General features: G+C 47.3%; 1 protein-coding gene across 1 annotated transcript in view; it reads right to left on the minus strand.

The window, feature by feature from the left end:
- LOC124965036 (stimulated by retinoic acid gene 6 protein-like) overlaps positions 1 to 18776 on the minus strand; it is a 45481-nt gene that overhangs the window by 24635 nt on the left and 2070 nt on the right. The window contains exons 3-5 of the mRNA XM_047525860.1: positions 7977 to 8052; positions 6606 to 6706; positions 1589 to 1719 (exon numbers count right to left, since the gene is read on the minus strand). Of these exons, the coding sequence (XP_047381816.1) occupies positions 1589 to 1719; positions 6606 to 6706; positions 7977 to 8052 (308 nt within the window). The remainder of the gene's footprint in view (positions 1 to 1588; positions 1720 to 6605; positions 6707 to 7976; positions 8053 to 18776) is intronic.

Genomic DNA, 18776 nt, shown 5'->3' on the forward strand with positions numbered 1-18776 from the left:
CAATAATGGACTTGTACCTTGAATATATTAAGAACTCTCTGAACTCAATAAGAAAACAAAAATCCCAATTTTCAAAAATAGGTAAATGATTTGAACAGAATCATTGTTATTAAGCATTTATTAAAGAAAGCATAAGATCAGCAAATAAATGCATGAAAATATTCTCAGCACCATTACTATGAAAATGCAAAGTAATACCACAATGAGATGCCATTACATGCCACTCAGAATGGCTAAAATTAAAGACTGGCCATACCAAGTGTTGACAAGGATATGGGAAAAGCAGAATTCTTATACCAATGGTGGTAATCTAAAAATGGTTACAGTGACTTTGAAAACCAGTTAAATCGCTTCTTAAAAAGCCTGATCTACTATATGATCTATATGAGCCCGCCATTTCATTCATAGGCATTTACCTGAGGAAAAAAAAGAAATATGGACTTATGTCAAGACTTGTACACAAATGTTTATAGCAGCTTTATTTGCAGTAGCCAGTAAGTGGAAATAAATCAGATGGGGTTCATCAACAATGGATACACTGTGATATATAGTGAAATACACTCAACAATAAAAAAGATGAACTACTGATGAATGCTAAATATGTAGGAATTGCAAAGTAATTATGCTAAGGGAAAGAAGCCAGATCAAAAGGAAGGAAGGAAGGAAGGAAGGAAGGAAGGAAGGAAGGAAGGAAGGAAGGAAGGAAGGAAGGAAAAGAAAGAAAGAAAAAAGAAAGGAAGAAAAGAAAGAAAGAAAGGAAAAAGGAAGGAAGGAAGGAAGGAAGGAAGGAAGGAAGGAAGGAAGGGAGGAAGGGAGGAAGGGAGGAAGGAAGGAAGGAAAAAAGGACATTCCATTTACACAAAATCCTGGGAAATTCAAACTAACCAGATCAGTGTTTTCCTGGAGATGGAAGCAGTGATAGGAAATGACAGCGAATCAGAGATTACAAAGGGGAATAAGGAAACTTCTGGAGTCCATTATCTTGATTTTTGGCAATGGATTCATGGGTATAAATATTGGTCAAACTTCTCAAATTCTAAGAAGTGCGCCATTTTGGTTTCAAAGACAAAGGAGCCCCTGGTAGGCATTTGACCATTTAAGCTTAGAACCCATGAGAGGGAACTGGGCTGGGCAGAGAGGTTTTGGAATTGTCATATAAGAAATCAGTGAGGCTATAGATTAGACCTGCTCATTCAGATGGAGCCTGAGGCGGGAGGTGGGGGGCAGTGGGAAGATGAGCCAATGGCCAAAGAAGCAAGCATTGTTCTTTGAGGAGGAAGCCCACAGCCTGTGGATAACCAGAAGGCAGCCATGGCTGTGACTCAGGAGGGCGGATGGGTGTAGGTGAGGAAGAACCTACTTTCTGCTCCATTGTTACATCATGTCTAAAGGATCTCTGAATCTAATTGGGGGAAAGCCCCACAAACAAGTTTTCAGGCTTTGTGGGCTAGACCTTGACCCGGGGCAAGTAACCCAGGAAGAACATGAGAATTCAAAAGTTAACCCGCTTCCCCCGGAAAACCCTGGTGGTCCTGATAGCAAGAATGTCCACAGTGAAGTTCCCGGCAGGAGGGAGGCAGCCCTGTACCTTGGGCCCACTGCGGGACCTGCAGGGGCTGGTAGCCTTCTGAGAACAAGAACATGACCTTATTGGCTGTGGCCCCAAAGGCGATTCCATAGGACCATCGGTTACTAAAAGTCCCCACGAAGTCCAGAGGCCTGTAGACAACAGAAGCAGCTTATGAGGACAGAAGATGACTCTGAACATTCCACAGATCATTTCCAAAGTAGCCATCTCATCTGGAAGAGGGATGATTGGATAATCAACTATTCATTGTAACGGAAGCTCTGAGGTTCCCTCTGCTGGGCTGAAACTCGGCACAGATTCGGGATACGGAAGTGAAGAAGGCAAAATTCTTTCCCTAGAGGAGCTCCAAGTACAGTAGGGGACACATCAGGACACTAGTAGCCATGACATAAGGCAAAACATGACACGGGACAAGTGTTGTCTATGAGACACAGACAGAAGGACTTGGTAGAACAAAGAACGTGTCCTGTACAGGTTTGGGGGAACTTCCCCTGCATCCAAACATGTCCTGTGAGGATTCTCCCTTCCAATGTACGCCACGGGCGTCTGGGTATCTTTGGCTACGCTGGTGCCAGGTGATTGAAGGAACTAAGATTATACCACCCGACCCTGGCACCTTGACTATTCTGAGTTAAAGACACTTTATAAAAAAGAAGATTAACTCTGACCTTCATGTTACTTCTTCCACACAGGAGGTGAAATTCCCATGTGAAATTTACCCCTTCTATAGGGGGAAACTAACGTTCTTATCACCAAAAACCAGGAGTTGAGACTAGGAGAATTCTGGTTTTGTTATTTTTGAGGTACTGGGGATCGAACTCAGGGTCTTGTGCTTGTGAGGCAAGCACTCTACCAGCTGAGCTATCTCCCCAGCCCAAGACTGGGAGAATTCTGTACAGAACTAATTAATCTAACTCTTATCTTCACATCATTTAGTTACTTTTTCACAGCTTGTTAGTTTTGGTCTAATTCAATATACACATGGTCAACTTTGACTGCATCGATGGGCCTTCATCCAGGTCCCTTAGGAGGGCCCCTGTGTCATGTAAAATTTATATTAAATAGATGTGGGTGTTTTTGTCGTGTGGATCTCTTTTATGGCAACTTAATTCTTGGGCCCAGTTGAAATCACCTTAAGAAGGTAAGGAGAGAAATTTGCCTTCCCTATACGACCATGCCTTCCTGGCCACAGTGGACACGGTGACCCCCGGACTTTGGATGAGCCAGGTGGATGCCCGCTCTTGTATTTTGGATTTGTGACCCTTAGGCTATGAGCTAGTAGGTTGTTAAAATCCTTGTTCGGAAAGTCACACCAAGCTGGGATCAGTCAGTGCCACACAGAGACCCTAAGCCAGACATCCTAGCTCGCAGAGAGGAACACAGCAAAATAATGCTGAGAGGGCCCTGGTGACACAGGGGCAGAGAGAGAGGGCAAGAGTCAGTCTCCCAAGATCCCCATCTCTAGAGAGCAGCTCTCAGTAGGCCGTCCTGGTTTCTGTGAGAATTTTTAATTTAAAAAGTTTTCTTTTCTTCCTCTGTAACTAAGTCTGAATGCATATCTGTCTCCTCTAGCCAACAGTTTCATCTAGATCAGAGTAAACAACTCTAACTATAAACTATAATCTCTGGGATGGGACTTAGCACAGGAAAGCGCCCAGTGCAGGTTTTCAGATGTGCATGTTGTTGAACTGCATTGCATTCCAATCAGGATGCCACTGACCGTACTTACAAGCCAAGGGAGACTCAGTTTCCCCGACTTTAAAGCAGAGGTGGACAACCCGATTCTGCTCATCACAGTGTCAATGTGGATAGCAAAGCTGTGGAGTGCCGCATGCACATGAAGCTATTATTTGGTAAAGATGATAGGCAAAAATTATGAAAGGAAGTAGGAGTTCTAATGGGACAGTGACCAGGGAGCAAGTCAAATGTGCCATGGTCAATTTAATTCAAAGAAGTTTAATGTAATTGCTATGGAACTTCTTTTCTCATCAAGTTCTGCACCAGCCAGATGCCAGGGTTGGGATCCAGGGATCTTTACCCACCAGCCTCAGGCTTTTGCTTTGCCTCCGCCAGTGTGACTTACACCAGGTCATGTGAGAGGGGTCAAATGTCCCAGTGGGGCAGGTCCAGAATTCCTCTAGCTGCTGCTCAGAGCTGGTGTGCAGTGTCCTTGGATGTTGTGGTTGGATTCTCTCTCTCTCTCTGTCTTTCTCTCTGCATCTTGGGTGAACCTCAGCCTCAGTTCTGATATCCTGGCTCTCTCTCTCTTCTCCAGAGAACACCGAGATCCAACACTGAGATCTTGGGGTGTCCCTGGCTTGAACCTGTGCACATTGACACTGGGAGTCATTGGAAAGAATATTAAACCAGTATGGGTTAAAGCTCTTATCACTTGTAGCTCTGTGGCCTTGGGCAAGTCATTTAATCTCTCTGAGTTTTCTTGTCCATGGAATGAGGATAATGACCTTCCATGATGCTATATTGGCAAAAGGGTTTATGAAACTAATACAAGGCAAGTGACTTAGGACTCAGGTCATAAACAGGCTGCAATTAATGTTAACAGCATGATGACTGTGATGATGATGGTAGTGATGACTATGGTGGTGATAGTGATGATGGTGATGGTGATGGTGATGATATTGGTGGTGTTGATGGCGATGGTGGTGATCATGGTGATGGTGATGATGATACTGGTGGTGTTGATGGCAATGGTGGTGATCATGGTGATGGTGATGATGATACTGGTGGTGTTGATGGCGATGGTGGTGATCATGGTGATGGTGATGATGATACTGGTGGTGTTGATGGCGATGGTGGTGATCATGGTGATGGTGATGATGATACTGGTGGTGTTGATGGCGATGGTGGTGATCATGGTGATGGTGATGATGATACTGGTGGTGTTGATGGCGATGGTGGTGATCATGGTGATGGTGATGATGATACTGGTGGTGTTGATGGCGATGGTGGTGATGATATTGGTGGTGTTGATGGCGATGGTGGTGATCATGGTGATGGTGATGATGATACTGGTGGTGTTGATGGCGATGGTGGTGATCATGGTGATGGTGATGATGATACTGGTGGTGTTGATGGCGATGGTGGTGATCATGGTGATGGTGATGATGATACTGGTGGTGTTGATGGCGATGGTGGTGATCATGGTGATGGTGGTGATGATATTGGTGGTGTTGATGGCGATGGTGGTGATCATGGTGATGGTGATGATGATACTGGTGGTGTTGATGGCGATGGTGGTGATCATGGTGATGGTGATGATGATATTGGTGGTGTTGATGGCGATGGTGGTGATCATGGTGATGGTGATGATGATATTGGTGGTGTTGATGGCGATGGTGGTGATGATATTGGTGGTGTTGATGGCGATGGTGGTGATCATGGTGATGGTGATGATGATATTGGTGGTGTTGATGGTGATGGTGGTGATCATGGTGATGGTGATGATGATACTGGTGGTGTTCATGGCGATGGTGGTGATCATGGTGATGGTGATGATGATATTGGTGGTGGTGATGATATTGGTGGTGTTGATGGCGATGGTGGTGATGATGGTGATGGTGATGATGATACTGGTGGTGTTGATGGCGATGGTGGTGATCATGGTGATGGTGATGATGATACTGGTGTGTTGATGGCGATGGTGGTGATCATGGTGATGGTGATGATGATACTGGTGGTGTTCATGGTGATGGTGGTGATCATGGTGATGGTGATGATGATACTGGTGGTGTTGATGGCGATGGTGGTGATCATGGTGATGGTGATGATGATACTGGTGGTGTTGATGGCGATGGTGGTGATGATGGTGATGGTGATGATGATATTGGTGGTGTTGATGGTGATGGTGATGATGATACTGGTGGTGTTGATGGCGATGGTGGTGATCATGGTGATGGTGATGATGATATTGGTGGTGTTGATGGCGATGGTGGTGATCATGGTGATGGTGATGATGATATTGGTGGTGTTGATGGTGATGGTGATGATGATACTGGTGGTGTTGATGGCGATGGTGGTGATCATGGTGATGGTGATGGTGATGGTGGTGATTGTGGGTAATGAGGCAAAACAGAACTCAAGAAAAGATATGATCAGGAGTGCAGAGACTCAGAATGGCAGAACTGAAAGAACCTGAGAGTTCCCCTGGTATGTGAAAGGTAGAGAGGAAAAAGGAAAACAAAGGTGGGGGCTACCTCATGAAGAGTTCAGTAAAGTAGAGGAAAGGGATCAGGGAGAGGGAAGAAGGGAGGGCAAGGGGAGGCCTTGACTGAACAATAGCCCTTCATGTGCTCGTCGTTCTTCATGACTTATAAAGTAATTCTCCATTTGCCATCCACATTGACACTGCCCATCTCTGCTTTAAACATGGGGAAACAGTCTCACATGGCTTGCAAGTACAGTCAATGGCATCTTGATTGGAATGCAATTCAGTTCATGCACATCTGAAAACCTGCACTGAGCGTGGACTCAGTGGATCGGGGATTGATATTGGACAAGTCATATTGTTATATTTTGTACATGTTCAATATGTAACAACAAACCCCACCATTATGTACAGTTTCAATGCACCCATAAATATGTGGAGGGAAAAAATTAAAGAACACTCCCCTGGTCCAGCAGGCTCTGGCACGTGACTCATGGCACCATCCAGCAGGAAGACTCACTGCCTCGAGTCACAGGGAACACTCTTCCTCCTGTTCCCTGAGGTGGCCACGCCTTCCATGTGGGAAGGCCTTTTCCACAGGAGTCTGAGTCTTTTCAGTCTCCTCCAAGCAGATCTGGGCAGCCCTGAGTATGAGGGCTGCAATAGCTTAGAAGTGGATTCTCATCTCTTAGAGTTTTGTTTGGATTGGGAAAAGAATGGGCAGGACTGTGCATGGTGGGGGACCTGGAGGGGTGATCCTGGGAGCTACCTGGCCTTGCAATTGGTGTTGGTCCCAACTACAGGGCACCCCTGTACAGGGCAGCTGTAGGGGCTGACCCCAGCTCAACTCACATGATGATTCCAAAGTGGTCCCCCAAGAGGTAGGAGGTATCGTCGCTCTGTCTACAATGCTTTCTTCTTTGTAGGAAGGACAAGACCAGAATGATGAGAAGCTGTAGAAGAGAAGATGGAGAGTCGTGAGCCTGTTCATCTTCAGCAGGGCCTCTCTGTCCTCCTGAAAGAGGGTGTGTGGCTGAGCCCAGCCCTCAGAGTGTCCCTGTCACCTCAAACTCCAGAGTCAGTGGTCCGACTCTGCAACCCTGAGCTACCAGATGTTTTGCACTGAGCTTTCTTTTATGTTGCCTGGAACAGATGTAGGTTCAACCCTAGTTTCTCCCACACACTGGCTTGGAGGTAGACTTGACTTCCCTGAACCTCGGTTTCTTCATCTGTAAAAAGGCAGTGGTGACTGTTGGGGTGTAAATCCTTCTTTGCCCTGTGGATTAGGTCATGTCTTCATACACAGGACATGTTCTCACGTTCTGAAGCTCAGAACTGTACAACCACTCACTTGGCATTTCTTTGGGTGTGTAAGAAGCACCTCACATTCAGTATGTCTTACATGGAACTCATGATGTTCTCCCTGCCTTGTGGCTTCATCCACCCCAAACCCAGATCTCTTCTAATTTTCCGTAACTAGTACATGGCAGCTGCCACCACCCTGTCAGATGTGAAGTCAGAACCCCAGGAATCATCCCCAGCCTCTGCCTCTCCCTAACCTCCCTCCCAACCCATGACCAAGTCCTGTTGTTTTTACTCCTAGCACCTCAACTTGGCCACCATCATCCAGGAGGAGCTAAGCTGCCCTCCCTGGGTCCCTGCAACTGAGTCCTATTTGATCTTCCAGCCTCAGCTCCACAATGCAACCAGAATGAGCTTTTAAAAGCACAAATCTGACCGTGTCACCTTCATGCTGAAATCCCCTCCATTATTTCCCATTGTCCTCTAATTGAAGACAGCGCTGAACAGAGTCCCAGGGCGCTGCCTGGCTGCCCTCCTCCCCAGACTCCTCCACCTGGGCTCCCCTCTCCAAACCGCTGGCCTTCTCAGCTCCTCACACTCTCCCTCTTCGCTCTCCCCACAGGGTCTTTGCACAGGCTGCCTCCTCTGTCTGGAATATTCATTACTACATCTTCCAATAGACCTTGGTCCTGTCACTGCTTCTTCAAAAAAACTTTTTTTTTTTTCAATCCCCTAAAAGCCAGTATCCCTGACTGTTGAATCCTTAAAATTTTTCTTCTATGAGTTTGGTGCATAATATAAGAAACGGAATAAAGCCTCCAGTAGGAAACTCAGCTGATGTCCCTCCCCTGACCTACTCAGCCCTCTGGGAGCCTGTCACACAGCTGCCCAGCTCCTCATCCCTCCCCAGTCTTTACTTACTGATGGGATGAGGGAGTAATGGAGAAAGAGCTCCATGTCCACTGAACTGGTACAGGTGACATTTAGCTGCCTGGTCCTGGAAAATGGGCCAAAATCACATCATCAGTCACCATCACGGACTCCCCAGCCTCAAACCTCACTGTCAGTTGTTTGGCTTGTTGCCCACTAAGACCATCTGATCTTCTAAAACTTTGCTTTCTCTGGGCCAGGGCTGCTCACCTGTGGTGTGTCTTCCCTAAATGGATTATTTTTCCTTCATATTTCTTTCTCCAGCTTGAGGATTTATCCAACTTTCCTGGTAACCGAAACTAATTCCTTCATTTCTTGATGACACAGTCAGGGCAGATTCAGGTTATGTGGGCCCCAAAACTTATATAATTTGGGTGTTCTTTTTAAATAAAATTACAAAAAGATCTTATTTTTTCACATTTTAAGGAAAACATATGACCTCGTAAACATGTAACTAGGGTCCCTCCACCTGCCTAGAGCCTTGGAAGTATGCGACTGAGAAGACCTGAGACTAAAGCATCATTAGCTTCACAGAAAATCTGTTTGTGGACATGGTTTTGCATGGTCAAGTTCAAGAAGCACCAGCCGGGCTGTTGAGGCCAGCAAGAGGCTACTGGACTACACTGCAGACTGTCCTCTCCTGTTCTCAGGGTCGGTAGGACAGGTGGTGGGGTGTCATGTCTGAAACAGTGGAGGTAGTTGCAGGATTTTTTTTTTTCCAAACCCAGCGGTGCTTTACCACTGAGCTCCACCCCCAACCCTTTTTATTTTTTATTTTGAGAAAGAATCTCCCTAAGTTGCCCAGGCTGACCTTGAACTTGGGATCTTCCCACCTCAGCCTCCTGAGATGGGATTATAGGCATGTGCCAACGCACTCAGCTGCATGGCTTCTTTGTGAAAGGGACTCCCTCCTTTCTGGGATTCCCACCATAGTGTGTTCTGCTGCTCTGACTCCACGACACCCCCACAGCTCACTCAATCGCACCTCCAGATCTTTTTTTTTCTGCCATTCCTGACCCCTGTAACATCCATCCACCCATCTTCTGAGCCTCCTTCCCTGGCAGTGACTACTGTCCCCTCCAAAGTCTCAGGGAAGAGTTCCTCTTGGGAAGCCTGCGACCATGACACTTTCACCATAATTCTGAAACATCCAGACAATGGGGCTGGGGAGGTGGGTGAGACTCAAGCTGCCAGATGTGTGATGAACTGAATTGAACTTCTGCTCTTAGGAAGGTGAGCTGAGCCCACACACCAGCCCCCCATTCCACGTGAAGTGGAGGACAGGCAGGCAGTTGTGGTTGCAAGCAAGAGAGGGATCTGTCAGGGACACAGAAATTGCTAGAAAACTCTGGACCATGGGGAGCAGTTACGACTCTATCAGAGAGAAAAGGTATCGGCCCACACGACCGTGGGCCATGCAGGAAGGCTCCACGCCCACGGCAATGGAAGGAGAGCAGAACGGCTGGCGGCAGAGCACAGCGATGATCTGGGGTCTCCCAAGACAGCAGTGAGGCAGGATTCCCAGGTAACAAGAAAAAGTGGTCTGCGAGGAAGGAGAGGGGTTTAAAAGCGACAGCGATGGAGAATTTAGAAAAACGCTGTTAACTACCTAAGTACTTATTGTAAGATAAAACTTCTGAACAGGCAAGTCAGCACCAGATGACATCCCCAGGGGAGGTGGGAACGGGTGCGGAGGAGGAGAGCCGGAAACACAGTGAAGGCCAAGTTCTCAGGTGTAGATGGGACACACAGAAGCCTGTTTTCCTTCAGGGTTTTTTAAGAAAAATATACTTCTAAGTAAATATGTTAAAAATCCTTGGTTTACTACCACAAGAATATGAATAGGCTGAGTGCTGTGGCGCATGCCTATAATCCCAGGGGCTCAGGAGGCTGGGGCAGGAGGATCATAGTTCAAAGCCAGCCTCAGCAATTTAGCAAGGCCCTAAGCAACTCAGTGAGACCTTGTCACTAAAGAAAATATTTTTTTAAAAGGGCTGGGGATGTGGCTCAGTGGTTAAGTGCTCCTGAGTTCAATACCTGGTACCAAAAAAGAAAAAAGAATTTGAATAGAGCGTAAACCATCATATTAAAAGTATGTATGAAAGCAAAATTCAATCTCCCCAGCGAATGACCAAGAAGAGACAAAAATGAAGATAAAAAGAGATACACCATGAAGACAAAAAGATCCAAAGACTAGTACACCACCAACAGAGGAAAAACAACAAATGTTTTAAAAATACTTAAAATTCAAAATGAACAAATGATCTAAATCATCATTTCTCAAAGAGACATACAAATGGTCACCAGGTAACTGAAAGAGTGCTGAACATCACCAATCGTCAGGGAAACACAAATCAAAGCCACAGGGAGATATTATCCCACCCCATTAGAATGGCTATGATCAAAAAGTCAACGAGTAACAGATGCTGGCGAGGATGAGGAGGAAAGGGAACACTTTACAGTATTGGTGGAAATGTCCATTTGTATGTCCATTAGGGAAAACAGTATGCAGGTTCCTTCAAACCCTGAACACAGAACTATCATGTGACCCTGCCATCCCTCTGCTGCTGACACATCTAAAGGAAAGGAACTCAGGGCTGGGGGTGTAGCTCAGTGGTGGAGCACTTGCCTGGCACGCATGAGGCCCTGGGTTCCATCCCCAGTACCAAAAATATAAGTAAATAAAGGAATTCAGAGTGTATCGCAGAGACATCTGCAATCCCATGCACCGCTATTCAAAATGGCCAAGATAGGGGGCCATTTTGGTGCATGATGTCCAGGTGTCCACTGGCAGATGAATGGATAAAGAAAACATGGTACATGTACACAGTGGAGTATCACCAGCCATGGAAAAGACTGAAATCCTGCCACGGGCAGCAACGTGGATGAGCCTAGAGAACGTGACGTCAGAAGTCAGGTCCAGGAAGAGCAAGGCTGCATGTCCTCATCCACGTGTGAAAGTGAAAGCGGGTGACCTTGTGGAAGCTCAGGGTCTAAGGAGCAGAGGGGCATAGAGAGACATAGGTGAATGGGTGCAGAACTACAGTTTGACAGGAGGGATCAGACCTGGCATTATGTAGCACAGAGGCTGACTGCAGTTAACAATGATTTGTTGTATATTTCAGAACAGCCAGAAGAGAGAATTTTGAATGTTCCTAACATAAAGGATAAATGTTCCATAGACATTTGATAAATGTTCGAGGGGACTGATATGCTAACTATCCTGATTTGATCATTACAGATTGTATACCTATATGGAAATATTCCACTGTGTTCCACACATATTTACAATCATTATGTGTCAATTAAAGAGTATAAAAGGAAAATAAATAAATACCTAGAATTCAACTAGTAATGAAAGAAAAAGTTAAGATGAAATGCTACCTGATCTATGAAATTGGGATCTATTGTAAATAGTTACCCAGCAGTATTGAGGGGTAAGGCAGCTGGTATTCACTGACTGGGGGTCAGGGTGTAAATGGGTCTAGCCATTCTGAGGATTCATTTTGCAATGTATACCAAGAATCTTTAAGATGCCACAATTCCATTTCCAGGAATTCTACTTCTAAGAAACATAAGCTAAGGACACAATCGGAGAAGGGCTTAAAGGTATGAACTTAGAGTACTAAGGACTCTCTCTTCCTCCCTCCCTCCTATATGTGCATAAAATTTTAAATAAAATATATGCTCATTGCAAAACCTTCAATATCTTTGCAAGTATAGAAAGTAGTAAATGAACATCTTTTCTCCTTCCAAAATTATGTTTATAACCTACTTCATTTTTTAAGCAAAAAATGGGATCAGATTAAACTTGATTTTTCATTTACTAAATAAAGGAAATCATTCATGCCAGTATATACAGGGTCGTCTAATTCTTTTTAAAGGCTGACCTTGCCCGGACAGAATCGCTGCTGGGCCGTCTCCTGCGTGGAGGGGCTAAGTCAGGAGTTAGACCGGCATTAGTGACAGTTCTTTCAGGGAAGGTCTAATAGCGCTGTAGGAGTCCAGAGCTGCAGTCTGCCCTCCTAAGTTCACAGTCCAGCAGCCACCGCAGTGACAGACCCGCGTGCTCTAGGGTCAGCCCAAGTGAGAGGGCCACTGAGTCCATTTCTCGTGTGCTTCCCGGTGAGCCCAGGGTTGCTCCAGGGGACTTGTTGAAGCTACCAGGCAGTGACCAAATGGCACCCCTTACTCTACAAGATCTGCCTAACACTGAGAGTGGCTTGAAAAGGTGCTTATGATACACTGTTAATCTAAATATTAAAAGACTATAAAACAATACAATCCCGAGTTGAAAGAGTGGTCACCTCTGGGTGTTGGGATTGGGAGGCCATTCCGCTTTCTTTTTCTTTATGCTTTTCTGAATTTTCCACATAAAATACAACAGAGATGTATCGCTCAACAGCTGCGTATCTATCCCCAGCGCATAAAGCTGTAGACAGCAACCAACACGCGTGGAAGGGATGAGCCTGCTGTGTTTGCCATCGGGAGAGACCAAATGCTGTCCCAAAGAGTGGAACGCCATTTAGAAGGGGAACTGTCCATGAAACCTGCGTCAAGTGACGATATGCAAGGTCTGTTGGGGGATAGAGCGAAATGCACAAATCTTTCATTGAAGTTAAAGAAACTGAATATAAAGTCATTGGGATCAGGCTGCGTATGGACATGTATCTACGTACATCTGGAACATAGTTATCTGTCCTCCTATCTCCCTCTCCAACTCCTCAGCAGGGATGGTCTCCTGGGGTTGGAGGGTCTCCCACAATCCTTCTGCTTCTGTGGGTGCTACTGGTGCTCGCTCTGCAGTAATGGGATAAACCCAGGATAAGTAGCCTCGGTCGACTGTGTGTCCCTATAGCTAGGCACTCCTCTATTTGTATTATCTAATTTAATCTTTATAAGAATCTTACACTAAGATTTATCTTTGTAAGAATCTTACACAACTAGGGTTGCACTAGCCCCTTTTTAAAATGAAGAACTGAGAACCAGGACAGGTCTGATGACTTGCCCGGAAGGAGGTGAGGTTGGAGCCAGCGCCCCTGCAATCCCCCGCCTCCCTTCCCCAGCTCCCAGAGTTCCCTGGCCTTCCAGGTAGCTGTTGCCTCGTTGCTGACCCTGAGTCTAGTCCAGCACCTGGTAAACAGAGTCTGAGAAGATGTTTATTAATCCCATGGAAACCTCCCTCAGGAAGCTGAGGCCCAGGGAGGGGCAGTGACCAGGGAATGCCACACAGCCCCTGACCAGTTCAGGTTCCTCTCAGCAGGTTCAGTGGGCAGGGTGCTGACCACCTTGTGGGTAGCAGAAAGGATGCTTGGTACACAGGAGGGTTGGGAGAGGAGGAAGAGGTGGGTACAATGTGCCTTTGTGTGTGTGTGTGTGTGTGTGTGTGTAGGTGTCTGTGTATGTATCCGTGTGTGTATGTCCATGTTGCATGTATCTGTGTGTCTGTCTGAGTGTGTCCACATGTGTGTATGTGTGTCTGTCTGAGTGTTCCATGTGTGTATGTGTCTCTGTGTACCCGTGTGTGTCTGTAAGTCTGTGCACATAGGCATCCATGGGACGACTGGCAACCCAGCACCCTGTGCTGGGGGTTCTTCTTGGTGAATCCCGTGAGTCTGCAGAATCCCACCTCAGAGCCCCAAAGTGGGTGCAGTGCTGAGGGTGCCAGATTAGAAGAACCGACTGTCACACGAGCAGGATCTTTGCAAGGGAATTAAACACCGAAATTGCCAAAAATTAGATCATACAAACTTATAATTAAGTTATATTAAACACAAAAGTACTAAAGGTCCCAATTCTTCTCTTCCTAATTATTTCGCTACCTTTCACTCTCCCCTGTGTACGCGAGAGGAGAGCCGCACGTGTCAGGGTGCGTCATCTCTGTCCCCACACTCAGGGACGTCATGCAGCGTGACATCAGCCGTGTGGGAGTGTTACACTGTGAGGACCCGCAATCTCCACCGACCGGAACTGGGATTATTGTTTTGTAGTTTGTCTATAAAGTAATGGAGAAATGCTAACAATGCCAATTTTAAAACATACTATGTGTGGAGCCTTGACACGGTGAATAGCAAAACAGAGCTGTCTATTTTTTTTCTTTTTTTTGAGGAATATTCTCTCAGGACTCAAAAACTCTTATCCCACTCAGCAAAGAAGTAGCTCCTGGCAACCGATAGACAAATGAGATTCTGACCAATGTCTTCTGTGGTTCACTCTTGTCTTACTCATTAATGTAAATAGAAATGTCAACCAACAGTCATGTCGAAAGCAGGCTCATCGATCAGCTGTAATCATAGGTTGGCTACAGGCACCAGGGTACAGCAAAAATCAATTAATGCATTCTGCACAAATTAATCAGCTATAGGGAATATGTAATAAAGAGCTCAGCATATTGTATTATGATTTGTAAATTGTGTGATATGTCTGCTATATAAAAATGATTTATAATAAAGTTTTGTGTAAGTCTGCCACCTTCCTTTCAGCGAGTCAGATATGACATGCTTCCTAGTTCACACTGGCAGATGTGATCCTGGCCTTGGGCATGGCCTAGAACAACTGAGATGTTCAAAATTGGAGGGTGGGGTAAATAGTAACAATGCTTAGGAGAAAGCTAAGTTTAGAGCAAGGACACAGAGGAAGCTAGTACGCCAGCCCTCTCTCCTCCATATTATACAAGTCCCTGCTCTATAAAACGAACAGATTGGGCTAGGTAGGTGTTTCTAAATTTTTTGACTACCCGTCACATTTGTATGTGTTACACACAACACACAATTGCAGTGATGGCCTGGTTCAGGTGTGTGTGTGTGTGCATGTAAAATAAATTCTCATAAAACAATGCCCTTACTATGCTTGGTGCTCTCTGGTATTTCTAATTTGATTCACACATTTCTGGTCTGACCATTTCATTTTGCAAAACGCTGGTCATAACCACTAAATTAACTTGACAGCCCACTACTGGCTGCGGCCAGCTGTTTGAAAAAAAAAAAAAAAAAAAAACTCGAGGATCAGATGACTGCCAGGGGCCCATCAGTCCCTGAAGGCCTCTGCTCCCTGACACATTCAGCAAGCATGTGTCTCTGGGCTGCAGGTCTGCAAACTCCAGAACTTGCTCAGAGGTGTAGATAGCAAGTGAGGTCATTTGGAAAAGTCAGCTCGACCTTATCTTCTCTCTCTGGAACGTGGCCCATGGCCTCCTGGCTCATTCCCTCAGCCAGACACTCCCTCTCCTTCCCCTCGGGGGTCGAAGGGTCGCTCTCCCCCCAACCCCCTCTCCAGCATCAGTACTTCTGCCTCCTGTTACATGTGCGTTTCTCATTCTAAACTCTCTTTAGCTCATGGGATTTTCAAAAACTAGAAGCATGTTTTATTCAAAATTGAACTTGAACCACCCCCACCCACCCCTACCCCGGCTTCTGACTTGAGTCAAGGTACATTGCAAATCCAAACAAGTGCTTACTGACCTGACCTAGGGAAGGGAGGAAGGGAGGGAGGGAAGGAGGAAGGAGAGGCAGAGGGAGAGGGAGAAGGCTGTCCTGCCTGCAGGTGACCGAGCTGCACCCTGTCCCCCACCATGTGAAGCACCCCATCCACTCCTGCTCACAATCCAACCCATGTCAAGTTTGGCTGCCTCCTGCCCACCCCTATCCCCCATGGGAGAGCTAGGAAGCCCCATCTGGACACTTCTGACCTCCGAAGGCCAACCTCCTCTTTCGGAATCCTTGGGGCCCCGTGGGGAAAGGGCTGGCTTTGGAGCAGCTGTGGGACCCCCGGCGAGCCACGCCCCTCCCTAGGCCTCGCTCTTCTCTTCCCGGAAAGGGTCCACTGCCTCCCTTCAAGGTGCTGGGAGGATCAGGTCCAAGGAGAGTCGAGCGCCCCTTCGTGCCCCGGACAGGAAGAGCGACGCTTCTCTCCCCGTGTCCCTCACTGCTCATGGGCAGCTCTGACCAATACAAGCGTTTCTCCCTCTGCAAAGCTGAAAGGGGACGCCACTGGTCGTGCTTCTGCCTCTGCAGACCCTGGCTGCTCCTGTGTCCCCCGAGGGCCTGCGGGCCCTTCTCCAGACTGAGCAACCTCTGCTCTCCTCACATCTGCCTTCCGGTCCCTCCCCAGCCTCCTCCAGTGGGTGTCATGGTCAGCAGGGCTGGGAGTGTCAGGGGCTCCTGCTCTTGGGCCCTGGCACGCTGTGGATTGCAGTCCCCCACCTGGTTAACCAGTAGCCAAAGCCAGGGCCCACGCCTGCCCCCATGACCAATCTTACACTTCCATGCTGCTGGAAAGGTGGCCCCATACCTTTGCCCAGAATGGCCCAGATCCCTGCCTCCATCCGCTGGCCTCTTCTGATCCTCTGACAAAGAGGCCAGGCCAGGAAAATGGATCCTAACTCTGTTATTGAATGCAGTGGCTTATTAGGCTCAGAGGACCCATGGGTTTTGCTTGGTCACTGGTGAATTGAGAGTGACACACCGTCACAGCAACCAGTCCACTGTTTGAGGGTCTGTGTCCCTCACTGGATGAGGAGCTCCTTGAGGGTCGGCACCCTTCTCCTTCATCTCCAGGAGCGCAGCTCTGGGCCCAGCCCCTGGGCACAGTAGAGGCTCACTGCTATTTCCTAAACAGACAGAGGGCATGCTAACATCCCTTGAGATCCAAGCCAAAGTCTACGAGTGGTACGCTTATTAACTAATCTCGTCCTCACAACAGCCCTGTGAGAAAGGTACTATTCATCACCCCACTGCACAGATGAGGAAACTGAGGCACCAAAAGAAAAGAACCTTGTCCAAGTTAGCAAGCCAGGGAGCCAGGCTCTGAGCTCTGACAACCTGAACCATCATCTAACTTCTGGTCATCGAATTCCACAACTCTCCCCTTCCTAGCTCCTGTGGACAGGGTAGTCCGAGCTCCCTCAGAATGAAGCCAAGAGAACAGCAAACGGGTAAGAGTTCGAACTCATGCACCAGGTCACCTGGACACAGCCGCAAGAATCCACAGGAGGAAGCAAACCTTCTTTTCCAAAACTGAAATCCCCGATGCAACGACAATGAAAAGTTTAAGTTTTTTAAATGAAACAAAATGAAGCCCACAAATACCACAGAACTCAGACTATTTCTGTTTTCTTCTCAGTTCCTTCCTCCCCTTCAGGTCTGCCTCTTGGTCTCCCAGATCGTTGTGTGACTCTGTCTGTCGCTCTGTCTGTTGGTTTGTCCCTGCGTGTGCCATTTCCTCTGACTCTGAGAATCAAGGAAGACACTGCAGAGTGGCACACATGCCCGTGTCTACTCCATCTTCTTCTGGGGCCTCTCCTTCTCCTCTCCCTGGGTCCGGGTCTCTGTTCTCTTCTCCTTGCTGTGACCTTGTCATCCATGTTCAGTTTACTATACATCTAGGCTTGGTTGGCTCCGGGCTGGTGCCCTTCCTCTTGACGACATGCATGGGGAGTTTGCATGCGAGTTTAAAAAGTTCAGATAATGCTGCCATGAAAAAAATAAGGGTGCTCGAAAAAGACAAAAATCCATTTTTCTAACTATCATTCCTCTTCTCCTTCTTCTTCTTCATCAAACCTGGAGGCGCAGGCGAGTGGGACTTGACCACCTCAGAGCTACACCCCAGTCCTTAGCATTTTATTTTAAGACAGGGTCCTGCTAAGTTGCCCAGGCTGACCTTGAACTTGAGCTCCTCCTGCCTCAGCCTCCCGAGTCACTGAGATTACAGGCGAGTGCCACCTGGCACTCCTCCCTACCATCCTTAATTATAAAATAAAGCAACACTCATTTTCATTTCTTTTCACCCACTAGATATAGTAGTAACAGCTATTGCTTGAACGCTCGCCATGTGCCGCATATTGGGCTGAGGTCCTTCCGGTTATTATCCCACCGAGTCCTTTCACAGCCTAGGCAGCATGTATCCCCACTGCACAGATGAGAAAACTGGGACTTTGAGGAGGTAAAAAAAGAAAGCCCCAAATTACTCAGCTACTGAGTGACAGAGCTGGAACCTTAACCCTTTTTATAGTTTCTAGACAGGAAACACATTCAGCTCTAAAGTACATGAAGATGCCGATAATGGTTTCATGTCTGGGATCCTCAGTGATCCCCTCCTCTTAACCAGTAGACAAATCTGAGCAACACACTCAGGTCTGAGGCTGCCATGCGAGAAGGGACCTGACCAGATGGACCATGTCCAGAGAGATGACCATGATGGCTCAGAGGTCCTGGGAGGGAGGGATGGAGGCTCTTGGGGGCTGGTGTTGACTTCACAGGACGGTCAAGGGCCCAGAGGGCACAACTGGAGAGGTCTCTGGGTTTGGATCGCAGGGCGATTTCCTGTATCCTGGGTGTCTTTCTAGAAGTCCCATGTGAACCCCAGTTCAGTCTGTCCCACCCAAATACTCTCACCAACCTCTCCTCCTCTGGAGTCCTCTCCTCATGAGGGCAACGCTATACACCCATTTGTCCAAATCAGAAGCCCAAATCACTGCCCCTCCTTCCCTGCCAAATCCAGTCACATCTGTCCATGCCCAAAGCCACCACCTTAGTCCTGGCCACCATCATCTTCACTGAGACTATCACAGTAGCCTTCTGCCCCACCTGCTACCTCCAACCTCTTCTCCACCTGGATCTGAGGAACCTTTCTAAAACCCGCAGCCTCTCCCTTCTCTCCAGCCACAGAGCCCCCCTGGGCAGAAGAGGAGCAAGGAACAGGTCCCCTCAGACTCTCCAGCTCCACATCCCCACCCACCTCCAGCTGACACTTAGCGCTCTCCGTCCACCTGTCCTTCAAGCATTCCCCACCCCC

The sequence above is a fragment of the Sciurus carolinensis genome, chromosome 14 (genome assembly GCF_902686445.1).
Source record: "Sciurus carolinensis chromosome 14, mSciCar1.2, whole genome shotgun sequence".
In the NCBI taxonomy this organism is placed as follows: domain Eukaryota; kingdom Metazoa; phylum Chordata; class Mammalia; order Rodentia; family Sciuridae; genus Sciurus; species Sciurus carolinensis.